At 44.0% G+C, this 27,647-nt stretch overlaps 1 protein-coding gene across 1 annotated transcript in view; it reads right to left on the bottom strand.

Moving 5' to 3' along the window:
- Nucleotides 1–27,647, bottom strand: part of ALKAL1 (ALK and LTK ligand 1) — a 58,440-nt gene that overhangs the window by 6,847 nt on the left and 23,946 nt on the right. Inside the window, exons 2-3 of the mRNA XM_060242971.1 lie at nt 10,806–10,859; nt 3,934–4,014 (exon numbers count right to left, since the gene is read on the bottom strand). Of these exons, the coding sequence (XP_060098954.1) occupies nt 3,934–4,014; nt 10,806–10,859 (135 nt within the window). The remainder of the gene's footprint in view (nt 1–3,933; nt 4,015–10,805; nt 10,860–27,647) is intronic.

Here is a 27,647-nt window from a genome sequence, read left to right as displayed (position 1 = left end):
TAAGCATCTATTGGTAACATTATTGGTGGGATTGTGGGGCTGATTCTCTTTCATAGTGATTTCCATATTTTAAATAAGCTATTTCTCATTATATGCCTTTTATCTTGGACTATGTTTTTTATGTAGATTTTTTGATCCAGAGATAACTATGAAGTCCATCATCAAGATTTGAAGATTCTAGTTTAATCAGTCTTTCATTGAAATAAACTAGTCCTTTTTATCACTTCTTCCCACTTTTTCAATAGTGAATAGTGATATTGTACTAGATTATCTGAAAGGGTTTAAAATAGGATAGACTTTAAAACTCTCATAAATCCTGGTGAATTTTAGAACACTGTCACAAAGTGAATTTTAGAACACCTGGTGAATTTTATAACACTGTCACAAAGTGTTTAGCCTGTAGAATGTCTCCAAATGATCAAGTCCCATATATTGGGATCTTTAAAGTCCCATAAAGATCCCAATATGCAATGAATCAGATCACTGAATGGTAGGAAAAATATGTTCTCTGACAATTAATTGCCACATTTCGCTTCCAGTCAGACTTCTCTAAACTGACTGATCTAACCAGACACTTTCCATTTATTACTGTAATAGGAAATGCCATGTTTAGCTGAAAGTTTAACAGGGTAATAAGCACATTGTCTTGTTGCCACTGGGGTCAAATGGAATTTGTATCAAGTCAAAGATGACGTTTTTTTTGGCTGTTACTCCTTTTAGTAATTGAATTTTTTTTAAAAAAAGATTTAGCCGCCCTCCTCCTCCCAAAAAAACACCTGGCAATTCAACCTCTTAAGTTAGAAATACAACCCATTAGCCTTTGCTTGTAAAAAACACCCCCCCCAAGCCAGCTTATTTGAAATTTTATGGCTGAAAACAATTAATTACTACTACTCTTCTAAGCAGGAGTGGAATTCTAGCCAGAGCACCTTTGCATATTAGGCCATGCACCCCTGTTGTAGCCAATCCTCCAAGAGCTTACAAAAAAGACCCTTGTAAGCTCTTGGAGGATTGGCTACATCAGCGGTGTGTGGCCTAATATGCAAAAGAGCTCTGGCTAGAATTCCACCCTTGGTTCTCAGGCAAATTTCCTAACCATGACCACCAAAAAGAGGCAAAGAGAGAACAGTCTGTATTCTGCACTGACCCTCCCCAAGCCCTGTTTTATTCATTCATAGCAGAACTGGACTAACATGACATAAGATCTGTGATTATCATATAAATTTCCCTGCCCCAATTTCATCCACCAACACAATACACTTAATATACTGCAGCACAGCAAAATTTCAGGGCAGGGAGTGCCACCTGAAAATGATAGTAGGCATACATGCAGTGATTTTACAAAAGGATCATAGGAAATGGCCTATGGTAAAAGAACCTGCCCTTCTCTGTAAAACTAGATGTACATAGGGTGGCCATAATGTCTGAAGGCCAGCCAGGGATACCTTGGGGGGGGGGGGAAGGTAGGGGTGTGTGCGCGCTCTGTGTGCGCGCCGCCGGAAACAGGAAGTGATGTCACTTCCGGTGACAGGAAGTGACATCACTTCCTGTGACATCATTTTCCCTGCGCCACCTGCCGGAAACAGGAAGTGATGTCACTTCCTGTGACATCATTTCCCCCGCGCCACCTGCCGGAAGTGTCTGTCACTAATAACACAGGTCGAGATGCAGGACAGGAACCCGGAAGTGACCGACAGGCTGCTTCAGCGTGCCACTGCGCCGGCCCCCTGGGCCCCACAACGATGGGACCGATGCCACAGGGACCGGCTCGAAACACTCTATAACCCCTCAAAAGAACAGCAGTCTAGCTCGCTTCCCCCGAGCCCTGCTGCCATAAGCCTCAAGGGGGCTCATTTTGCGGCATCTCCCGGCGGGAGGGTGGCACCCGCACGGGACACATATCAAATGAAAGAGGGGGCGCAGGGCTATCAGAAACAGCCAGCGGAGGGAGTCGGGAGACAACCCCACTGGGGGATCCACACCCCGAAAGTGATGAAGGTGGCGCAGATAGAGCCAACAGAGCAAACAGGACAAAATAAATAGGCTGCATTATGCAGCACAGTTGAGAAAGTGCCTTATCCCATATACTGATGAAGTAAATACAGGATTTGAGAACAAAATTGCACCAGAAGACACAAACACAAAGCTCCCTTACACTGAATCAGTGCTTGGGTCCACCAAAGTCAGTATTGTCTACTCCAGGGGTGGCCAGAGTTGCTTAACAAAAGAGCAACACAGAATAAAGGTCAGATGTTTGAGAGCCGCAAGACATGAACATCGGATATTTGAGAGCCACGGAAGGAAGGAAGGAAGGAAGGAAGGAAGGAAGGAAGGAAGGAAGGAAGGAAGGAAGGAAGGAAGGAAGAAGGAAGGAAGGAAGGAAGGAAGGGAGGGAGGAAGGGAGGGAGGGAAACAGGGGAGATATTCTCTGCTGGTCTCCTGTCCTGTCTGGCTAGGTCAGCAACCAGAAAACACCAGATACCTCCCTTAGTCAATGAAAACAATGTACATAAATACACAAGCACTTGAAAAAATACGCAAAGCACAAGTAGTATAGGAAAATGATCACCCTATCTATATGGCAAAAAAAAAAAAAGTCAAAATGCTGTATTACACAAGCTATTGCCAATAAATGCAAATGCCAATAAATGCAAAAGTAACCATATACCAAACCACCAAAACAGGGAGGGAGGAAGGAGGGAGGGAGGGAAGGAAGGAGGGAGGGAGGGAAGGAAGGAAGAAAGGAGGGAAGGAGGGAGGGAGGAGGGAGGGAGGGAAGGAAGGGAGGAGAGGGAGGGAAGGAGGGAGGGAGGAGGGAGGGAGGGAAGGAAGGGAGGAGGGAGGGAGGAAGGAAGGAAAAAGGAAGGAAGGAAGGAGGGAGGGAGTAAGGGAAGGAGGGAGGGGAGTAAGGAAGGAGGGAGGGAAGGAAGGAAGGGAGGAGGGAGGGGGGAGGGAGGGAAGGAAGGAAGGAAGGAAGGAAGGAAGGGAGGAAGGAAGGAAGGAAGGAAGGAAGGAAGGAAGGAAGGAAGGAAGGAAGGAAGGAAGGAGGGAGAGAGGGAGGGAAAGAAGGAGGGAAGGAGGGAGGAAGGAAGAAAGGAAGGAAGGAGGGAGGGAGGGAAGGAAGGGAGGAGGGAGGGAAGGAGGGAAGGAAGAAAGGAAGGAAGGAGGGAGGGAGGGAAGGAAGGAGGGAAGGAGGGAGGAAGGAAGGAGGGAGGGAGGGAAGGAAGGGAGAAGGGAGGAGAGGAGGGAGGGAGGAAAGGAAGGGAGGAGGGAGGGAGGGAAGGAAGGAAGAAAGGAAGGAAGGCAGGAAGGAGGGAGGGAGGGAGGGAGGGAGGGAGGGAGGGAGGAAGGAAGGAAGGAAGGAAGGAAGGAAGGAAGGAAGGAAGGAAGGAAGGAAGGAAGGAAGGAAGGAAGGAAGGAAGGAAGGAAGGAAGGAAGGCCGCCCCCTCCCGCCAGCCGCCCCCCCCGCTTTCGGCCCCCTCCCTCCCTGCTTACCTTCTTCCAGGGCGGGTGGTGGCCTCTCCTCTGGGCGGCTGGTGCTGCTGGCAGGGCTGGCGGCGGCTGCGGAGGCCGGGGAGGGCTTCCGCTGGTCTCTGGAGGGCCTCCAGGGACCAGCGCCGGCCTCTCCGCCGCCGGGCCCCGCGTGCGGGCGGGGAAGGCGGCGAGTGAGGGAGGGAGCATCCCTGCGCACGCGCAGGGACGCTCCCTCCCTCACTCGCCGCCTTCCCCGCCGGCGCGCGCGGCCCACCGGCTCTCTGGCTGGCTAAACCGGGACCTCTAATGGTCCCGGTATAGCCAGCCCGGGAGGCGGTAATAGGGGGCCAGAACCGGGACTTTCCCGGGTGCCCGGGACGGTCTGGCCACCCTATTTGTACAATCAGGACATTAAACATCAAAACATGCTAAAACTATGCAGTTTTAACTATAACTTACAGGCTGGAGTTGAACAATCCCGTGTATTGTGATACAGCCGGTGGAAATGCTTACTGCATTCAGCTGAAAATGTGACTGGACCTGTTTAAAGAAAACCAACAAGTTTTACTACCTAGTTAATGCAGTTGTGAACTAACACATAATATTAGCATCCATCTCACACTGTGCTAACAACAGTTACTTAATTATTGGATTTGTGTCTCATGCTTTCCTCGAAGAGCACAGGGTGGCAACCAAGGTTCCTTACCCTCTATTTTATGCTCACAACAACCAGTTTGGCTGAGATGAAGTGATTTAAAGCAGTGGCTCCCAACCTTTTTGGCACCAGGGACCAGTTTTGTGGAAGGCAATTTTTCCATGGACCGGTGGGGGGCGGTGCTGGGGTTTTGGTTGCCCCAGGCTGCCCCCACCTATGCCCCATCCCTGCCCCCCATTGGGGTCTTTAAATGGGAGGAGACTGGGGAAGTTTCTGCCACATTCCTGCTAGGTGGCCAGGTGACAGAAGGCCAATCTGCCTCCTCCCTCTCATTTAAAGACCCCTGCTGATCAGCAGGAGTCTATAAATGAGGGGAAGGCTAAGGTCACAGCAGCGCTGCCCCTTCTGCTGGCCTGGGGCCCAGGTGGATGAAACAGGTGGTGTGGCCTCATTTCGAAGCTGCCTCCCTTGCAAGGGGAAGCAGCTTCAGAGCAAGGCCACATTGCCTCTTTCATCTGCCCAAGTCCCAGGCAGGTAGAAGGGGCAGCAGGGCTGCTTTGCCTCACTCCGAGGCTGCCTCCCTTCCTCAGAGTGAGGTCACGCTACCTCTTTTATCTGCCTGGGTTTGGGGCAGGTGAAAGGGGTGGTAGGGCTGTTCCACCTTACTCCACGATCCAGTAGCTTGCAGGCCATGGACTGGTACTGGTATTGGTCCACGGCCTGGTGGTTGGGGACTTTTGATGAACATCATGGCTCATTTAATGAACTTCATGGCTCAATGGGGAATCATACCGTGTCTACTTGGCCCTTACCCTTTAACAACAGCACCCCTAAATTATACTTAGCTTCACACAAATATAATCAGCTTGATAACTGTAATATGAAATACTGAAATAGTGGAAAGAGAGAAAAGAAGTAGCACTGAATAAAAATATACAAACAGGGCTCTGTGAGATCTGTGGGGGGGGGGGAATTCCATCTCCCCCCTTGTCTCCCAAGCCAACCACTTCTGACCTATCAACCTATTACTGACCTATCTGCCAGTAACACCTTTGTCTCCCTCCTCTTGCTACCTGCCTGACTCACCCATTCACTCACTGGCTCCCAGTGAGGCAGGGCAAAATTGGTGCCTCCTTCCTCATTGTCCTGCCTCCCTCCATTGAACTGCCTCCCTCAATCACTTGGGGAGTGGCAGTGGCATTGGTGGTCATTGCTCTGCTGCCTCTCCCATACAGTTGCCTGTGATGGCAGCAGCTTCTGCTCCATTCTACCCACAGCACTACCTCCTATGGGATGACTTCCACCCTTCCCACCCAGAGGCCTCCAGAGACCAGAGGAAAGGCATTCATGGGCGATCTCAGGGCATGACGTTTTCTTCTCCTCTCTATTAATCATAAACATGCACAGACAATGTATTTCTCTATTTTAGGTGGATCTAAATCCCCCTCAATTCCCCCCTCCCCAGATTTTCCTGCAAACCTGGTTCTGAAATATCTGCAGAAGAAGGCATGGTGAAAATTAGACATATTGATAAGGCTGCTTATTATTATAATTTTTTTCACACTGACTACACCAGAGGTGTCAAACTCATTTGTGAGGACCAGATCTGACACAAATGGGACTTTGTGGGGCTGGGCCATGTGTGTCATAAAATGTAATGTGAGGCAGTGGAGATATAAACTTTGTAAAGGACACAGATAAACACAATTAAAGATTTTTTAAACTCAAAATACAAACATGCTTAAAACTCTTGCAATATTTTGTTTAAAATGGGAAGGTGGGATTTGGCAATGGGAATAGTGGGATTTGGCAATGCAATTTTTAAAATAAAACAATAAAAAAGCACAAGGATCACAGCAGAAACTAATAAAATGCTGAGCCTGGGAAAACAATGAAATGGCATTGCAAGCTTCTCCTCTCCCCCGCCAAGGTCTACTCAGATCGTCAATGGCTCTCTAATGTAATATCCCCCTTTGGCTGTGAGTTCTGAGGTTAGAGTACTCACTAGGTCAGGTCCATTCAACAGAGACAAGCTGGTTCAAAATAGTAACCCTTTATTTGCAAGGGTTGATGCAACTCAAGGAAGCATGAGCTTCAGCTGGATATAGGAATGCTGAATGTGAAACTGATTTCCAGTCCATTGAAACACATTGCAGCACAAAGTTGCAAGGAAAACATGGAATGGATCTTCCATTAAGGTCTCTGGATCTATCTATCTAGGTACAGAGACTTTAATGGAAAATCCATTCATTTCCCTTGCAGCTTTGCTTCCTGCTGCAGGCAGCAAAGACAAGGTAAAAAGCATAGGTGTAAAGTACGCGGGGGCTGGGGGGCTCCAGCCCCCCAGGAGTTTCCCACCTGGGGCTAAGCCCCCACTGGGCATTCAGCACAGGACCTGGGGCTTCAAAGGCATGAATGGGGTGATAAGGGCTGTGTGTGATTTTCCCTCTGAGCTTCAAAGTCAGTGAATGACTTTATGAATGACTTAATGACTTTACAACTCAAACTCGGCTCCTTAGAAATGCTAATTGAGCTTCTGCTTCTCTTGTCTTGAAAGTCTCATGAGGTGGAAAAGACGATGAACCAATCCTTGGATAGGGCAGCAATTGCCAAGATAATAGTGACACTCCTTCCCCCTCCACTTTTAATGTACCAACAGTCAGACTGCAGGCTCTCTTTGGTGGACAGTGTTCCCTCTAAACTGAGTTAGCATGAGCTAGGTCACAGATTTTTAGCCTCCAGCTCACACATTTTTGTCTTAGCTCAGTAAAAATGGCCGTAGAGCACAATAATTTATGCAGTAGCTCACAACTTTAATGCCAGTAGCTCACAAAGTAGAGTTTTTGCTCACAAGACTCTGCAGCTTAGAGGGAACATTGTTTGTGGATTCAAAATACTTGCTTGGTTCCAATTTACATTTGGGGGAAAAGTAAGATTGAGTGTGGCCATGAAGATCAGAAGTCTTTAAGAACAAAATTTGCGGTCAGTTTAACCTTTAAGAACCAACCAAGTTTTATTCTGGGCATCAGCTTTTGTGTGTATGTACACTGTTTCATTTAGATTGCACACACACTTATTTTATCTGACATGAGCCTTTTTTTTGCTATTAATCATTGATCTTGTTTATTGTTTTGCTGCTTTTGGTTTTATGATGTGAGCCATCCTGAGCCCATTTTGTGGGTAGGGCAGGATATGTTGAATATATGAAATGAAATGAAAGTTTCATTTCTGAGTATAAGTGAAAACTGAATGATTTAGGTGTCAAGCCCTGGTATCAGCAGCAGCTGTAAACTGTAGCATATATTGAACCCAACATATAGTTGGTGACAGCCAGTTTGGTGCAGTAGTTTAAGTGCACAGACTCTTATCTGGGAGAACCGGGTTTGATTCCCCACTCCTCCACTTGCGGCTGTTGGAATGGCCTTGGGTCAATATCATTTTTGTAGGAGTTGTCCTTGAAAGATAGCTGCTGTAAGAGCTCTCTTAGCCCAACCAACCTCACAGGGTGTCTGTTGTGGGGGGAGGGAAGGTAAAGGAGATTGTGCTTCAGGGTCATCAGAAAACAGCAGGGGGGGGGGAGCGAAATGTTCCCCTAAAGCTTTTCTGTATTGCCGTTTACTGTCAAATTTGTGGCCATTAGTTTGTCCTATGCACATGATATGTATATTTGCAGATCTTAAAGTGACTATTCTAAAAGTGAATTTCAAAAACAGGACACAGCAAGAGACCTCTGAGATACCACTATAACCATTGGCCAACTCCCACCTTTTTCTAGGTTTGGCCCGGTCCATGGGCATTGTTTGGGGGGGGGGTGCTCCCAAAATTTATGGAGAGGGAGCTTCTTCATAAATTCATAGGTAGTGATAATGGAGGCCCCTCCCTCTGATGTCACTGGCTCCTCCCTATGATGTCATTGGATCAAATGTCTCTGGTTAGGCCCCAGCCCCCCCCCCCCCCTGGGAAATTGAAAAGTCTGTGCCCCTGGTAAAAAGAGCGGGGAACTTCATCAGCTTTGTCGCTTCAAAAGTTGAGGACAGAAGGGAGAAGAAAAGAGCCCCGTGGGCCTGATTAAGGCCCTGAGCAAGCTGGTTCTGGCCCACGGGCCAGACATTTAATACTCCTGGACTACACCATTGTGTTTTGTCTAAGCTAGAAACACAGGCCTGGCCCAAGCCCTTCTGGCGCCCTAGGCAGCCAGCACAGCTCCGCCTGCCCCTGAGTTCCTGCGCCTGCCACCTACTCGCAAGTAGGCGGCAGGTGCTACTCACGAATAGGCAGCAGGTGCACCCTACTCGCAAGTAGCCCCACATCTGCCAGCCCCGAGGCAAGTGCCCCCTGCGCTCCACTCACCGCCACCCCCCTCACTGCAAGGACATCGGGCCATACTGGCTTCGAGGTCTGTGCTTGTTTTGTTTTAAATTTTTTTATTACGTTTCAATATAAAAAGGGTAGGAAATGCAGGGTTACAGAAGCAAAAAAGGAAAGGGGATACAAGATAGAAAAACAGAAACAAAAATACAAAGAGAAGCAGCATATATACCTGCTACATTTCTACCTCAAGACAAAATACCAGATTCTTTCTACCTGAAAGCCTTTACGTTTTGCCCATTATAACCCTTAAATTCTACAATCTTCTTATTTTGTTATACACTTTTAGCTATTCTGTAGTTTTTATCTTCAGTACATACAAATGAGAAAAGCAGAAGAACCAACCCTGAAACAGAGCTGACTGGTTAAATTTAACATTATTTAAAATAAAAGCTTAGTTGGTTTAACAATATTAGCAGTTAACATAAGCACAAAAGGTAAATATAGTTCTTTAATCCTTAATGTTAATTTATTTATTTTTAACAGAGAGAGAAAGCAAAAACAGAAAACACACGTTATAGACAGTTTCTCTTGTCAGAAATATCAAGGGCAGACTTAAGATTACAAAATATTTGTGTAGCCTGTCTTTTTACAAATTTACCCAGATTGACTTTTTATCTGCTTTAAACATTTAGAATTCTTTAAACATTTTGGAGACGGTAAATCCTATTTTCATAATGCTCTGAAAAATTAATATGTAATAGTTACCTCATTTCCTATACTTGATTATTTTTAGGTAAATAAAAACCCATGTAATCTGCTTAGCCCACTCTTAATTACAATATTCTATTTAACTTCCATAGATAATTATAACAAACTGAAGAAAGGCATCCCAATTTTTAAAGCCTCATTTGCCATTACGGAATTACTTATTAGCCCCTTTCATTGATTCAGTATTAACCAGCTAAATGTAAAAAAAAGGTGGAGCAAAAAAACAACAACCCCAAAACAGTTTAAAATCTCTTCTTTTTGAACGCTTTCCAAAATTTGATCATCTTGCTGAAATTTGCCTTTTCTCCTCTTGATATCTCCAAGCATTTTGCTGAAAGTGGTATGATCACCGCTTCGTCACATCCTTCGGGGCAGGCTATAATCGATGCTGATTTCTGTTTCAACTTTATAACTATGCAGTTATATGTCTCCATTTTGCTTTTCTTCCAGACCTTTCCCAACAAATATTTAGCTTTTTTCCTCAGCTTGACAGACATCACTAGGAACTCTTTATTACTCTGCTCATGTAGATTTTTGTTTTCGCTGTATTTTAAAATAAAAGTCCCCATCTGTTGTTGCACCAACTCTGCTAAACAACCAAGTTCCTGCTTTAAGGAGGTTATGTTAATCATAATATCACATGCTTTGATTTGAGCTGCCATTTCCTCCATAAAAAAACCCTCAGTCTGTTAATCAAAGTTAGAGAATAGTTCAAAGACCCAGTTAACTTGTTTCCTTCAGCTTCAAATTCTCCTCCTGCATTCCAATTATAACCATTTCAGTCCTAATTAAGCATCACATACATTTCTCTTGTAAGCATATCCCGTTTTTGTTCGGACCTTATTGTAACCAGAAAGTGATTTCTGGAAAGGAGGGGGAAGAAACTTCCTCCAGAGGTCTGTCAAAACAAGCACAGACCTCGAAGCCGGTATGGCCCGGCGTCCTCGCAGTGAGCTTCTCTGGGCGGCGGGAGCTGGCTGCAGCGGCGGCAGGGCAAGGAAGGAAGGAGGGAGGGAAGGGGGAGGGAGGGAGGGAGCTGGCAGCAGTAGGGCAGGGCTGGGCAAGCTTTGGGGATGGGCGGGCAGTGGCAGGGCAAACTTCTGTGGGGGGAGGGAGGGAGCTGGCAGTGGTAAAGCAGGGCAAGCTTTGGGGGTGGGCGACAGCAGAGTAAGCTTCTGGGAGGGTGGGCAGGAGTGTGGCAGGTGGGCAGGAGATGGCAGCGGTGTGGGAAGGGAGGCAAATTAGGCAGTTGTCTTGGGCGGGGAGGAAAGCCCAATTCGGCACCCCTGGCTCCTGGCACCCTAGGTAACTGCCTAGTTTGCCTAGTGCATGAGCCGGCCCTGGAAACAGACAACTCTCAGAAGAGGTCTACAACATTTCAACAGGTGAAGTCAGTTCCAATAGATGAGCTTAGACTTTGGCACAAAACTTATGATTCTCTCCTTTAACTAGTTGGTCCCACTGCTTCTTGGGTGACCAGGTCACCATTTACCGCATTGGCGTCATTCAGTGGGAGCGAGACAAACACTTCATACAGGCGACATGCGGGGGGGGGGGGTTTAAATATATGTTCTTTTAAAATAAAAACTGTTCTTACCTGTAAAGTGTTTTATAAACTTGTCTTTTAAACTGGAATCTCTTGGAAATACTTCTGTGGAAAAAATACATTATGCACACATAAAGTATAACTGTATGCAAAAGAGCTACACATATGGAAATGTAGTTAGAAATTTCATTTTAGTGACCATTTAAACATCACCCTAAATTCATAAACCCCTCTTGCAAATGTGGAGGCCCTTCTAAACAGGCAGAGTTCCAATGTACACAAAGCATATCTCTTAACTTCAATGGAAGCATCAGTTCTATCATGTACATATATATCCTTGAATGGATAAGGGTGCCCACTCTATTGAAGTGAAGTCCCTCTTACCACTTCAAGAAGCTTATGTGCTATGTGGCCACAGCAAAATGAAGTGAGGGGGTTCCTATGCTATGAAATGCCCAAACATGCTTGTTACTAATGGCAATTTTTTGACCAACAATGTGTTCTCAAAGTAAATCACAGTAATACAATAATAAATAAAACAATACCATGTAAATGGCAAGTAAAACAAATTTGCGTCCAATAGGCCACAATTAACAGGCAACATATATTTTACATAATAAAAGTTCAAGTAAATAAATCAGTCCTTAAAGCTTCTCAAAGACAGAGAGGTGATGTCACATAAATTCACTGGGTAGCTATTATAGTGCTATGAAATACCTATTTAGCAGTAGACAACAGCCTGAAATGAGACTGAACCAAGAACAAATAGATTCCAGCTGTTATATCTATACTTCTTCTCCCTCAAAAGGACTCGTCTGATACTTTGGAACAAGATGATGACAGGCATCATTCTTTCTACATCTCACAGGGTCACTCACTCTTGACTCTTCCCTGATCAAAACAGGTCCTACTGTAACATGAAATTTGTGCCATAAAACATTGATCAGAGACTTAACTGGGAAAAGTGATCTTAAAGGTGTGATGTGAAAAGGGTTTAGTTTTTGGCAGCTCCCTTCCCTCTTTAAATCTATCAATGCCAAAGATTAATTTTCAGAAAAGGACAGAAAACTAACCAGCTCCCTACCTTACCTTACCTTTCCTTTCCTGTAAGTGAATACCTAGTAAAACCCATTTTAATCCCATAATTCTTGTCCTGGTGATAATTGCCTTGTCCTGGCAATTAAAGGTCACCGAACACAATAGACATTTTCACATGAATGTTACATTGCATTTGTAATCAATGGGAAAGTTGTGAAGCTTCCTGGCTCAGACAGTGGTTCACTCACACCATCAGCGCATTGTTCTAGGAACAATCACATCATGGCCCAAAGGGTATGTCAAGCCACACTTTGTTCAGAGGTATGTCTATCTTTGTGAGTTTGTGTGTATCTGTCTCTGTGTGTGTTTGGACATCCATAACTTTAAGATGTTCAGACCATGGGGAAAAAACCTCCACCCAGATTGTGATGGACTCAGGCCCTTAGCCTGAGTAGCTGAGAAACAGGCTTGCAGCGATTGGCTGGAACATTGCCCAAGCAACGGAAAAGTATCCTTTGGAAGTTTGCTCAGCAGAAAATCACCTCAGGATTTTTAGTCTGAGCCAGGGAGTCTTCAAGTGAAGTCTTCAGTATGTCTGAAGTGAAGACAGTGGGCTTAGGCCAGGGAGTTGTAAAACCAACTGGATGAGGGGTTGAGAGCAGCCAGAGCGGCTGAGCTCCTTGTGGCAGACAGAGCTGAGTGGGCTCTGGAAAAGGGAGTTTTCAGACGGTTTGAAACTCTCTGAGGGAGATTTTGCCAGTGCATCAGGCAGTCTCCAAGTACAAACAAGATCACACAAATACACACTGAGGGGAGAACTGGATACTGGTGGTCAGCAGGGTTGCCCAAGACTCAGACCAGAGGACTAGCTGTTGGACTGAGATGCATCGGTATAGAGGAGTGCAAGTCCTGGAAGATAGCTAGTGTGAAAGGGTCTGTGAGGGAGAATACTGACACCAGTCAGGAGTTCTCTATGTGTGTGTGGAAGAGTGATTGAAGTTTGTTATTTATATGATTTGGCACTGCCTAAGTTAGGGTAAAACATCTGAAGAACCAGCATTCTGACTGCCCAGAAGGCACAAACAGCCTGTGTGAAGTAGAGTCTAGTGGGACTCTGAAACCTGCCTGGTTTATTGTTTATTTTAAAGATATCCTGCCAAAGTCTTGTTATATTTTTACCTCAGCCTGAAAAAGTCTCTACTCTCTGTAATTATTTTATTCTGCCAACCAGCTGCCAACTGATTTGCCTTTTAATATTGAACAGTTATAATCAATATTATTTCATCCCCCTCCTTGCCTTTTGTTACCTGATAAGTATTTTGTGGTTGTTAACGTTAAAACCATCTGGTGCCAATTATTACTAGTTCTGACAGGATTTCTGTGAGTCTGACTGAGGGACTGAGGGAAGGTGACCGGGGAGAAATTTAAAGTGGTCACCTCCCGAGTAAAGCCTCTGACCAGGTTCCTCACACAGACCTCTGCCCAGACCATGGGGAAAGAACTGGGCCATGGGGGGGGGCGGGATTTGAGAAACCCTTGTCTAGAGTCCTCCTATAGCAAGAATGAGCAATTTATAAATCTAATAAATAAATAAATAAATTGGTATAGAGAACAGACATTGGTATGTTTTTTGTATCATGTTGATGTCTGGGCAAATTAGAGATTCCATGCAGCCTGATAAAAAGCCAAATAAGTTAAGATATATATGTACCAGAGAAACCAAATCTTGCTGCTCCAAGAAAGGATGTAGTTGGTGAACCACATAAAATATGCACTTTACTATATCTTCTATCAAACCTTCCAAAAAGAAACCTCGGTCCAACTGCACTCTAAACAAAAACTGATGTTTTAGAAGAAGTTAACCTTACCTAAAACAGAAATTCCCAACATTCTAATTGAATTTTCTATTATGCTCAACTCTCTTTTGTCTGGACCAATTTCTGTTTATTCTGTTCTAGTCCATCTCTTACTTCAGATAACAGCTCAGGAATGTTCAGATGAACAGTAGGAATGGAACTAACTATCAATTGCATATTAATGACAATTCACTCAACAATTCTAAACCAACTACCTCAGCAGCTTCTGAAAGGCATGGATAACAGCATAGATTCCTGGATGCTACATAAGTGAGCTCCCACCAACAGCTAAATGTTCTTGGGAGGATAGAAGTGGAGCCTTAGCTCCTGGATTTCTCACCTGTTCTAAAAGAATACCAGAGCAATCAAAGATTTCAGGTTTTCACAGCTGGTAACATCATTAGGGTTTGTAGAATCTTTCGGGATCAAGTGCCGTGTTCTACTGGAGAAAGTTTTCCTTCCAGACGTTTCGTTCTCAGCTGCGGAGAACATCCTCAGTGGCGTTGCAGCCGGAGCAGGCGCTCAGACCTTCTTGGCTGCTGCACACAGCAGCCAAGAAGGTCTGAGCGCCTGCTCCGGCTGCAACGCCACTGAGGATGTTCTCCGCAGCTGAGAACGAAACGTCTGGAAGGAAAACTTTCTCCAGTAGAACACGGCACTTGATCCCGAAAGATTCTACAAACCCTAATAATACCAGAGCTGATAATATCAAAGCTGACAAGAGAACTAGGAGAATCAACTTGGCCATGCTCCCTTTCTCTATGTCCCAGCAAAGTTCATCACTTACTTAGTAGTAGAATCAAGGTCAGGAGGGATCCATAAAGAACCCAGAAACTGTCACAGTGGACCATTGAGACTTCTAACTCTGAAGTCAGATTCTGATAGCCCATTTTATCCAGAGACACCTAAACTTTCTCAGTCACTGACTCTTTGATAAATTTGGCAGAGTGGAAGATCTGATATAAGTCCGTAATTCACAAACCTTGGAGATCAAGTGAATGCTTTTCCAAAAGCTTCTTTCAGACTGGACAGCATTATGCCTTCCCTTAATATAGATTGTCATCCATGCCACAGAATAAATGTTCAGATGGTTTCCAGCTCATTATTAATTGAATTCAATAAGTTAATTCATTCTGAGTTTCACTGAGATACAGTATCCCTACCATTTCAGATTATTGTTTAATAAAACTGGAGAGCCAATTTGGTGTAGTGGTTAAGTGAGCAGACTCTTATGTGGGAGAACCGGGTTTGATTCCCCACTCCTCCACTTGCACCTGCTGGAATGGCCTTGGGTCAGCCATAGCTCTGGCAGAGGTTGTCCTTGAAAGGGCAGCTGCTGTGAGAGCCCTCTCCAGCCCCACCCACCTCACAAGATGTTTGTTGTGGGGGAGGAAGGTAAGGAGATTGTGAGCCGCTCTGAGACTCTTCAGAGTGGAGGGCGGGATATAAATCCAAGATCTTCTTCATCTTCTTCTTTAATCATGACAATCTATGCACATTGGTAGCAGGGAGAATATGCCTTGAAGTTGAATTTACTGAATCAATTCCCTATTCCAGCAGAACAGTCAGACCAGACCAACCAGAATATTTACCTGAGGCTATCTGAAAACCAGTTATATCCTTAAGCCTTGGACAGTAGACCATCTTAATGCAGGGGTGTCAAACATGCGGCCTGGGGGCAAAATCAGGCCCCCGAGCAACTAGTAGTCCTTTGCTTCCTTCTCCCTCTCTCTTGCTTCCTTCTGCATAACAGCTTCCTTTGCAAGACTTGCTCAATCGCACAGGAACTTCAGAGCAAAACCTCTATTTTCTCAATTGGCTGAGGCTCCTCCCTTGGGGAGGAAGGATTGCTTCCTTTGCAAGGCTCTATCGATTGCACAGCAGAGCTACTAAGCCAAGCCTCTTTTCCTTCTATTGGCTGAGGCTCCTCCCCCTCCTGGTTCCTTGGGGAAGGAAGGAAAGAAAGAGCCACAGCTTCCTTTGGCCAGTTCCCTGGATCCCATGGGAGAGCTACAAAAAATGCACCATTAAGATCAATGAGTGTTAATATTTTAAGCATGTTTTAAGCTGGTTTTAAATCTTTAATTGTGTTTGTCTGTGTCCCTTATAAAGTTTATGTCTCTGCTACGTAATCTTAAATAGGTACACACAAGGCCCAGTCCTACATGACCTGGCCCAGCTCAATATGGCTCAGCCCAAGAAGGTCTAATTTATGTCAGATTTGGCCCTCATAACAAATGAGTTTGACACCCCTGATTCTTAATGGGTCTACTTAATGGGTCTTAATAGGTCTTAATGGATCCAATTAATGGGTGTTAATGGGTCCAGGAGTTTACAGTAGGCCCTGAAATAAGAGCCCTGTAAGCTCCAGGAGGATTGGCTACATCAGGGATGTGTGGCCTAATATGCAAAAGAGTTCCTGCTACAAAAAAAGGCCTGGGTCCACTGTACTTACAATGTCAGTAAGTGCTAAAAGCCCAACCATCATGATCTTTCCATGGCAGTGGCAAACCATCAAAGCTAATCCTCATCCTTGATCAGAACCAAAGACTAATCTGAATGTTTTATCAGCAATATGGGTAGGACAAAACACATACTAAGACTGGCCCATAATTAGGGTTGCCAAGTCCAATTTAAGAAATATCTGGGGACTTTGGGGGTGGAGCCAGGAGACTTTGGGGGTGGAGCCAGGAGCCAGGGGTGGAGTCAAGATCAAGGCTGTAACAAGCATAATTGAACTCCAAAGGGAGTTCTGGCCATCACATTTAAAGGGACGGCACACCTTTTCAATGCCTTTATTCCATAGGAAATAATGAAGGATAGGGGTTCCTTCTTTTGGGCCTCATAGAATTGGACCCCCTGGTCCAATCTTTTTGAAACTTGGGGGGGGGGGTATTTTCGGGAGAGGCACTAGATGCTATTCTGAAAATTTGGTGCCTCTGCCCCAAAAAACAGTCTGCCCAGAGCCCCAGATACCCTCAGATCAATTCTTCATGATTTTCTATGGGAATAAATCTCCATAGGGAATAACAGAGTTCCCAGCAGACATTTCCCTCCCCTCCCCCTGCTTTCTGACGACCCTGAAGCAAGGGGAGGGCCTCCAAACTGGGGGATCCCCTGCCCCCACCTGGGGAATGGCAACCCTACTCCTGCAGCATGAAAAAAAAAATAACACCAAGGTCATCCTTCTTTGGAGAAAAAAACAACAACCCTTACCTGTTGTTTCCAGATTGTGGCTCAGCTGCAGTCTGTGCTGAGGCTGCTGCCTCAGCTTGTTCTGAGGCCTCAGGCTGGGGCTAGGAAGCAAAGACGACCACCAAGCAACTTGCCCAAGTCCCACGCCCACCAAATGAGGGCTGCTGGGACAGGAAATGCGGCTGCTGAAGAAAGGAGGGCGGGGCAAGCCCACTGAAGCCCACTTCTCTCAGAACTAGAATCTGCCCTGTCAGTCAAAGACTTGTGCTGGCTGGGGGCGGCGCCGGCAAGGGACACACAGGGAATCACAGAGACAAATCCTAGAGCATCTATCTGGTATCATAGAGAGAAAATCCTAGAGTGGAAGAAAAATTGGCTCCATTTCTCCCCCGCTTCCTGATTTTTGGAGAGCGGGGGAGAAGGCTGCATATCGGGGGGGGGGTCCTTGTGTATGGCGAGGGGGGGTTGGGAAGCCTACCCATAATTTTCACCTTGCTAAAGTGGAACAGAAATTGAAATCCCATAGGTCAAGACTACCTCCAAGACCAGCTCTGTTAAGAAGTTGTTAGGCAACAGCATTACCAGTACGCCAATAGTATATACAATCTACTCCATAAGCCTCAGCACAAGGTATAGTCATTTGATATAAATCGTGTCCCTCAGAAAAAATGGGTTGAGTGAGATGAAATTGGTGCTCTGGACTCAACACTCATTTTCTGAAAGCTGCTATTTCAGAGCATCCAGCAGACAACAGCTAGGCCCAGTGAACTCCTAGTCTTATTTACCACACATGTAAAAGCAGTCCCTTACTTTACACTTGATGTGACAATAGTACCCCTGTGAGCAAAGCAACCTGTTGCAGGACAGGAGAAATTTGTTTAACTCCTAGGGGTGCCTCATTACAAACATCTCACCATACACAAGGAGCAGAACTGAGTTATTACCCTTGTATGGCAATCTATTTCATAAGGCCCAGCGTAAGGTTTAGTAAAGCTATACAACCAGGGAGGCTGAGTACTATAAGTTTCTTTTTTTCATTCCACTTCCTTTTAATTTACTGAACATTTTAAAGGATTTAAGACATACTCTTAAATACATTTACTAGGGAGCAAGTCTAACTGAACTTAATGGGATTTACTTCTGAGTATATTCTTAGAACTGCAGTCAGTTACCTAATACTATTGTAATAGTAGAGAAGAGATACTGTACAGTGAAGTATCAAATAGCAGCATATTGTACTAAACAAAGAGAATCCAAAATGAGAATATGTGAACCTTAATGAACCTCTACTTAGTTTTACCATAGTAGCTGTCATCTTGACAGAATGTACATGGGGAAAATAGCACAGTGCATGTTCAATGCAAAGAATCCAGATTATAAACTGTAAAAGTCAGAATTTTTCATAAACACTTTGATAAACACACTCAATCACATCGCAAAAATATTTGGTTTACTTCTTTTTTTGCTTAACGTATATGCCAGGTTTTAATTCAAGGTTCTTAATATGTATCTTTATAATACAGAGCCTTTTCTGTTAAATATTTAAAGAATAGCTTTAAGCATAAGTGTTATATTATCTTGCCTAGAGGAAGCCCCACCACTACCCTGTTCCCATGCTCAAAAGCTCCAAGAAAGGCAACATGTTATTTTTATACAACAAATAACAGATTTGAAAAGACTTTATGGTCTCAAATAAAGCATGCTTTATCATTTGTTTAAGTTTCATGGACCTACATCTTTGCAATCACAGGGAAAGTTAAAAGAGATGGATTTGCATTATATAAGCCAGAGTCCAATGCCCAGTACAGTCATCCCAGTTAATAAGTAATCTTCTTCATCAGGGATTTCTTTCTTGTTTCCAGCAAGATCTTTCAACTTGTATATGCCTACTCTTCTTTAGATAATTAAGCATTATGGAACAAATCCTACTCCTTACTCCACAGGTGGCTACTGCTATGAAAAGCTGGGGAAGTGGTCACTGAACACATCTACTTACTCCCTAATGCTTGGGATGTTGTTTTTGTAGCACCAGATGGGCCACAAGATTAGTTAGATTCAGCTGCACAGTGGCATACAAGGCCTCCTGGCTGACCTTGTACAAAGCAATTGGTTTGCCAGCTAATCTTGAAACAATTCCTGCTGGAATAAAACTTCCTAAAGAAAGATTATTCCATAGTAAATAGCTTGAAAGCACACTCTCCTTTTATTTCTATCTGTGGAATAAAAGCTATTTTATTCTCTTAATTACAAATGCTCATTAGCAATCACAACAAGATGGTGAGATACTGGTTTGGAAATCATTTGATCTCATTCCTTCTTAAGGGCAATTCACACAGACAGCCAAATAAGAAGGTGATAAGCTTGTCTCTTGAAAGACTTGCTTTGATAACCTGCTTAAAAGACCATATTTACTGCATGATAGCTACAACTAGCAAGTGCAAGCTTGGCTGTAAAAAGTACGGTAGCTATCATGAATCAGCTATCATATCACATATAGAGTATTATTTTTGTGTTATTATGGCACCTGTCAATGGAATGCCTCTAGCTCAGGGGTGACCAAACTGTGGCTTAGGAGCCACATTAAGTTGTTTCACATATATTGCGTGGATCCCAGAGGACAAGGAGGAACTTAATGCAGGCTTACTCTCTAGTAAATATGCTTAGCATTGGGCTTCTGTTAATCTCTGAGCGCTGACATAGGTAGGCAACTATGTCCGCCATATGTGAAGTGAGGAAAGAGGGGAAAATAGGCAGGCTTGCAAGCACTTCTCCACCACCACAGAGGTCACCTGGAGACCTAGAGCAGGGAACAAGAATGCAAGAACTGAGGGAGCCACTAGAAGGATGGATGGAATTAAAAGAGGGCTGTGCAGGGTTCCATCTTTCTTCCATAGTTCTTGTAGGAGCTGTATTTACTAACTTTAGTGTCAAGGCAAAGAGAGATGCTTAATGATGCAAACAGTGGCCAGTGATTTATATGGTACATATGTTTCCTTCTCACTGGTGCCAAAAAATAATTCTCTAACCTTTCCTATGCTGGTTTTATAGGGATTGTTATTCCCAGTTTTTGCTTTAATTTTTTTTCTTCTAGCATGGTTGTGTTGTAGACTGCATACATAAGGATTTAATTAAAAATGTATGTGTGATATCTGTTCATGTCTTGTGGTTCTCAAACATCTGACATTTATTCTATGTGGCTTTTACATTAAGCAAGTTTGATCACCCCTGCCTAGCTCTTACTAGTTGGTCAAGATAGTTCCATGGGTCAGGCAGAGCCAAACTGGGTTCCTGGAGGGCAGTCAAAGTCCAAGTAAGGGAAACCAAATCAACAATACAGACCAAGTGTTTAAGGCCAAGAGAGCCATTGCAAAGGGGTTGCCCTGAGAGGTAATCAAGCAGTCTAAGGGTTATTCATGAGTAGAAGACCAGCAGAGTCACACACAAAAAAAAGCCAGTCAGAAGCCAGTCAAAGGGTCACATGAGTAAGGCAGGATCCAAGTCTGTGGCCACAGAGTCAATTATAGATTTACTTATTGCTTCCATGCCTAACAGCCTTCCTTGTCTGGTTTTTATACACATGTGCCTAAAGGTCCAATTTGCAACTACTCAATCACCTTACATCAGGCCAGAAGGTGAGCACTCTGCCATCTCTCCTGTAGTTCTCACAGCCTCTGTCTGTGGTGCTCAAAGGGTGTGGGTGATGCTGGAGGGTTGGCAGGGTGGTCAGTGGCTCTGCACCAGCCGTTGCCTATAAATCCTGATCAGCCTGCAGTTCGTCTTCCTGCTTGCTGGCTTCTGCTTACTCAGAGCTGGCTACACAGTACTTCTCTTCTCCTGAGGAGCCCTGAATGACCCATGATACATTACCTGATAACATCAACTGACAGGCTCTGCCTCATGGCTTTGCACTTTGGTCATAGTATAAGGCCCTCATACATATTCTCCATCATTATACATGTGTTCAACAAAAATCGACAACATGTTGACTAAGCAATTCATTACAGCATGAGCTATTACAAACAGAATATTATATTTCAAGATGCAAAAGGTCAAAAAAGGCAGTGTGTGTGTGTATACACATATACAAGATATATATAGGATATATTTTGAGGATAAATTAGGAAGATAAGCAAAGGTTACAGGAAGGTAAATACAACCCTATTTGCTGGTATATGAATAATTAATCATTATATAAAGTCAAAGCAAATCAGCCAGTATCATAATGCCCCTGTATAAATTGATAGTGCAGCCTCATTTGGAGTACTATGTCCAATTCTGGTCACCACATCTCAAAAAAGATATTATAGCACTGAAAAAAGTCCAAAAAGGGCAACTAGAATGATTAAAGGGTTGGAACATTTTCCCTATGAAGAAAGGTTAAAGCGCTTGGGGCTCTTTAGTTTGGAGAAACAATGACTGAGGAGTGACATGATAGAAGTTTACAAGATTATACATAGGACAGAGAAAGCAGAGAAAGAAGTACTTTTCTACCTTTCTCACAATACAAGAACTCATGGACACTCAATGAAATTGCTGAGCAGTCGGGTTAGAATGGATAGCAGGAAGTACTTCTTCACCCAAAGGGTGATTAACACATGGAATTCACTGCCACTTGAGGTGGTGGCAGCTACATGCATAGATGGCTTCAAGAGGGGATATGGAGCAGAGTGGTAAAGCTGCAGTACTGCAGTCCAAACTCTGCTCATGACCTGAGTTTGATCCCGGCAGAAGCTGGGTTGAGGTAGCCAGCTCAAGGTTGACTCAGCCTTTCTTCCTTCCAAGGCTAGTAAAATGAGTACCCAGCTTGCTGGGGGGAATAGGGTTGCCAAGTCCAATTCAAGAAATATCTGGGGACTTTGGGGATGGAGCCAGGAGACATTGGGGGCGGAGCCAGGAACAAGGGTGTGACAAGCATAATTGAACTCCAAAAGAGTTCTGGCCAGATTTAAAGGGACAGCAGCACACCTTTTTAAATGTCTTCCTTCCATAGGAAATAATGAAGGGTAGGAGTACCTTCTTTTGGGGCTCATAGAATTGGACCCCCTAGTCCAATCATTTTGAAACTTGGGGAGTACTTTGGGGAGAGGCGCTAGATACTATACTGAAAATTTGGTGCCTCTACCTCAAAAAACAGCCCCCCCAGAGCCCCCGAAACCTCCAGATCAATTCCCCATTATACCCTATGAGACTCGATCTTCACATAGGGAATAATGAAGTGCTCAGCAGACGTTTCGCTTCCCTTCCCCCGCCCCCCCGTTTCTGGTGACTCTGAAGGTGGATTGGCCTCTCTTTTCATGAGTTGCTGCCAACTTCTTCACAGCAACACAGACACACCATCCCAAGAGGAAGCCTTTCAATCAGAGACTGAAGCCTCTGGAGGTGCAAAGGCACATGGTCCTCTGGGGGCGGGGCTTTCCCCCGCTGGCCAGCTGACTGGGGGTGGGAAGGAGTCTGGGAAAGTGGAAGAACCCCTGCTGGGACCTGGGGATTGGCAAGCCTAGGGGGGAAAGTGTAGATGACTGGGGAAGGCAATGGCAAACCACCCCATAATAAAGTCTGCCATGAAAACGTGATGCAATGTCACCCCAGAGTTGGAAGCAACTGGTGCTTACACAGGGGACTACCTTTACTTTTTATAGATGGAACTCTCTATCTGGGGCAGTGATGCTCTGTTTTCTTGGTGCTGGTGGGGGGGGGGGTAACAGTGGGAGGGCTTCTAGTGTCCTGGCTCCACTGGTGGACCTCCTGATGGCACCTGGTGCTTTGGGGGGGGCACTGTGTGACAGAGTGTTGGACTGGATGGGCCATTGGCCTGATCCAATATGGCTTCTCTTATGTTCACAAACTAAACAGTACATAAACTAAACATTTGCTAAATACTACACTCGAGTTCTAGGGCTGACTTCAAAAGAGTTATTTTTTTATTGCATACAAAATTATACTATTGAGAGACTAACCATTATTCAAACACTGAGAAATGCAATCAGGTTTCTTAGTGAATCATGGTTTTCTAGATTTTTCAACCACCATATCCAGGGAGACAGTAATATTTCTCCACTGATCTCAGTACATTTTTTATTTTTAATGCTATTAGTATAATTGTTTCACAAAGACATTGTCCCAGTGAGAATTTCACCCTCTTTGAACATGTTTTAAATCTGTGACTTTGTTCCCCACATGCCACAACTCAGTAATCATGTTTAGTTATATGTGGAAGGGCTTTTGATCACTCTCTAATACTTTCAGCTTTTTTGTTGCCCCTCCCCCATACTCCCTTAAAAACTGCTTTTCAAGCTCCCAAATAAAGGAAAAAATAAGGGGTTGTTATGGGAGAAATCACCATGGAATTCTTGAACTGTCACTCCAGATTTCATATTGGAGGAAATTCAAAGGTTTGTACTGGAACTGGTTCTACTTAGCATTCACAAACAATCAGAATTCAACAGGGCCCATGTATAAAGTTGTAACAAACCACTACCCCTACAATTCCATCCGACACCAGCTCCAAGTGAAAGAAAATTTTCTATTTTATTTCTGTGATGACATAAATAAACCATATAATGTAATGAGCCTGTAAACTAGGCTGAGGGCATTCATTTTTTTCTTCCATGTTTGGGTCTTATGAGTTTGTGGTTTACAATAAGGAGCCAAGATCCTGGATGGTGATATTTCAAGCCAACTGTAAAGGACTGCTAAACTATCTCTGGATGGGAAAATAGTATTCATATAACTACACATTTCAAACATAAAATAATTTTAAATTCATATGTAAAGGGATGGGTTCTTAATTGCTGTAACTACCCAGGAAACATCTTAGGGTAAAACACAATAAAAACAAACATTCAGTGTTTTGAATCCAAGCACCTATGGAAGGAATTTGCAGAAGCTAATCTTCTCTGCCTTTTATTCAGGCCTGTAGCTATAATGGGGCCCCCAGGGTCCCAGCCCCCTGGCTTACCACCAAGGCCCCCAACTTCTCACCAAGCCCAGGCTGCTGACTTCCAATTTGTTAAATTTTAGTTCTCATGCTCATTATTGCTGCGGCAAGCCTTGCGCCACTGCCCTGACAGCTGTGTGAGGGCTCAGTGCTGGCAGGTATGCCTATGACCAGCTCTTGTTCTTGCTTGCAGCAGCCCTAACCTGCTGCCCAGCTGACCAATGAACCCAGCCACACACTCCTCACTCATGCTGCTTGCATTGGATGTGGCCCTGCAACGGCTCAACACTGGCAGGTGTACCTATGATCAGCTCTGTGCCCACCATGACAACTCTTGTACATTACCCAACCCACTGCTCAGTGCCATCAGTGATTACCTGGCTGACCACCGAAGGCACCACTGACCTTACAACATATAGCACTCTGAAATAAAACCTAGTCTCTGAGAAAAGAAAGCTCTGGTCTCATGAAGTCTCATAAAAGTCCCAAAACAATTGCTACAGAGGAATTCAAGAAGGGATGAAGGCCCACTGGCTGTGTGGTATCAGCCATAGCAGAGACAAAAATTGAAAGCAAAGAGTGCTGGATTTTGAATGAATTCACTCATTTTCTTAAATGCAAATTATGTTTGCCAATTCCAGGTTAGGAAATTTATGGAGATTTAAAGATGCAGTCTGGGGAGGATGGCATTTGCGGAGGGACTTCAGCAGGGTATAATGCCATAGAGTCCACATTCCAAAGCAGCCATTTTCTCTGGCAGAACTGATCCCTGTGATCCGGAGATCAGTTGTAAAACTGGCAGATCCCCAGGCTCCACCTGGAGGCTGGTATCTGTAAAATATACAAATAAAATTGTATGGCAGAGATAGCTTTATATTGATTGAAACATCTGCAAACCATATGAGTTCTTCATTGGTACCCTAAATTCTTCATGTGATTTTAATGATGCATGTGTACCAAAATGATCTTAAAAGAGAGAATTTTAAAATTGACAAAGGCACAAGCTTAAAAGCTTACAAAGCATTGCATGCTGAACTGTTTTAAAATTCAAAAACTAAATTAGTAGCACATTGTGGAAAAGGACTGTAACTGTTTCAGTAAAAGTAACCTAAACTTGCATAACTAACATGAAATAGTCTTAATTTTGTGCTGTGTAATTCCATTTGCTCACAAAAGTAAGGCTTATCATTATGATTATCATACACACACACAGAGCTGTGGGTAGTCCACTATGCATATAGATTACCTATCTATATTCAGGACTGGATCTACATATTTTTTGAGTGCAGGCAAAACCAAAAAATGGCACCCCCCACTCAAAAAATGGGAGGCAGGCACATCAAACAAGATGCTACCAATGTGGTTGAAAAGTGTGTACAAGTCACAGTTGTAGAGATGGGCTGGACTAACATTTCGATGTGGGAAGTACATAACTTGTAGAGTACTAAAACAAATCAAAACGTTTGTTTAATGATTATCAAAGTAAAATATAGGTCACATCACCATGGATATCTTGACCCTATCCAGGATGCTCCAACTCTGTGTAACCTCAGTTCATAAATTTCCCAATCTAGGTAACAACATATGATGGGTTTGATTTTCGGACAATAAAGTTCTCTGTCACAGACATCGGGGTTCCCTACAATAAATGAACTAAAAGTGTTCTACTTAATAAATTGTTTTTAGGAAAGCTGTCTGGATTCCACTTAGAAACTGCCTGTGTAAATTCAGCACTAAAATTTCAGTGAATAAATGCTATATTTAATTATGCCAGCCATGATGCTCAATTCAAGGCTGGCAGCAAGGGAACTCTCATCACTACCTACTCATAAAGCACCTAGATGTTTAGGCAAGTTCTGGCATCACTGATCAGAGGTGTGCATTTCATAGACAAAAACAACATGAGTTTCAGAATTCAATGGCCAAATTTCATATCTAAAACCATACACCCCAAAATTCAATTTTCATTACACCAACTAGATATACTGTTCTGGAACAAAAGGGATTTTGCAGAACTCTAATATCATTACTGTTTTTCTTCTCTTGATGCTCAGTCGGTTAATATCCTAAATATAACTTTGCTATCCTAAACATCCTAAATATAACTTTGCTATCAAGCCAATTTTAAGAGACTTATGACCAACATGAAGTATCATATAAGGGTGAGAAGACAAACAGGATATAAAACAGAATGCACAGTGCTCTTATTCATGCTGTATAACTTGAGCTTAAGGAGGGGAATCCTAGTGGCATGGTATGGTTAGAAAGTACTTGACCCAACAACCTTGCTGAAGATAAGTAGGTTCCTAGTATTTCTGCTTGCAAAAACCCCCAGAAAACCCACAAACCTGCAACCAGAAGTCGTAAGACAATCTCAGCTTTGTTTTCAGATCAAATTACTCCTATGTTGTCTTTAGGACTCTGAAGATCTTCCAAGTGAATATACTTTTTCATTTTCCATAGCTGGTATCAATACCCATCTGAGAGACAATTTGGTATAGTGGTTAAGAGCATGGACTCTTATCTGGGAGAACTGGGTTTGATTTCCCACTCCTCCACTTGCTCCTGCTGGAATGGCCTTGGGTCAGCCATAGCTCTCACCAGAGTTTTTCTTGAAAGGGAAGGTTCTGTGAGCTCTCTCAGCCCCACCTACCTCACAGGGTGTCTGTTGTAGTGGTAAAGGAAACTGTAAATCGCTCTGAGATTCAGAGTGAAGGCTGGGGTATAAATCCAATATCATTGTCATCATCATCTTCTTCTTCGTCGTCTTCTGTAACCTGATAGAGCCCCCAGCATACCAAACTGCTTCCTAAACATTAAATGGTACACAAAACATAAGGTAGGATCCTGTAATCTATCAGTGGGAGGTGCTAATGGCTATGGATATTCCCCCAAATCCCTTCAGTAGTCTCTTCTGACCCCAGGACAGCTGATTCTTACATTGATGGGACAGAAAATGAGAAGGGAGTGGATAAAATCTCCCTCCATTCTAGAAATGTTGCAATTTTTGCTGAAATGAATTCATCAGGTGGACTTGTATTATTTGATGGGAAGCGACTATAGTTAGCTGATCATGGGATTACTTTGCTGGCTGGACAAACATCATAAACACCTCACAAGCTGGTTAGCTGATGTGAAATAGCTTTTTCACCCACCAGCCACGTTATCTGCTTGTTCTCTGGGCATTATTAACAGATGTTGCCGCCACAAAATGAGGAGAGAATGGAACTAGGATAGAAAATCCCCAGTGTTAAAGCAGCCATGGGGAAAATATAACTATCAAGCTCCTTTCTTCTGTTATGTATGTGCATGTAGATTGCACTTGATGCAGATATGCACCACCCAGCAAACTCTGACAAAAAATTCAACGATCAAACAATCTGAACCATGATTAATCATCTGTTTATTCACAACTGGTGATTACAAATGAGCCAAACCTGTAGGAGCTTGAGTGCCCCATCCTACCTCTTGTACAGCTGGCGCTTATGAAAAAGGCAGATTTTGCCCCTTTCACCTCTTCATTGCAGCCTCCCAATCTGCAGGTCACACAGGTCCCTAAGTCACAAAAATCAACTTTGCCAGGGCTAAAATGGGACTGTTGGGGAAAGGGAGAAGGATATAGAAAAGATTCTCAATCCTTGTGCACTTGTCATGGTAGGGCAGTGGCGTTGCAGCTACAGAGATTTCTAGATGACGCTTCTGTCCTAGACCCGTGCCAGTCTGGCTTCCGACCGGGCCACGGGACGGAGACGGTCTTGGTCGCCTTGGCAGATGACCTCCAACGGCAACTGGATCGAGGCGGTGTAGCAGTGCTGATGTTATTAGATCTGTCGGCTGCATTTGATACGGTCGACCATCGGCTACTGA

This window comes from Heteronotia binoei, chromosome 7 (assembly GCF_032191835.1).
Source record: "Heteronotia binoei isolate CCM8104 ecotype False Entrance Well chromosome 7, APGP_CSIRO_Hbin_v1, whole genome shotgun sequence".
NCBI lineage: Eukaryota > Metazoa > Chordata > Lepidosauria > Squamata > Gekkonidae > Heteronotia > Heteronotia binoei.
The sequence above is the reverse complement of the archived record's forward strand: the minus strand, read 5'-3'. Positions and strand labels throughout refer to the sequence as shown.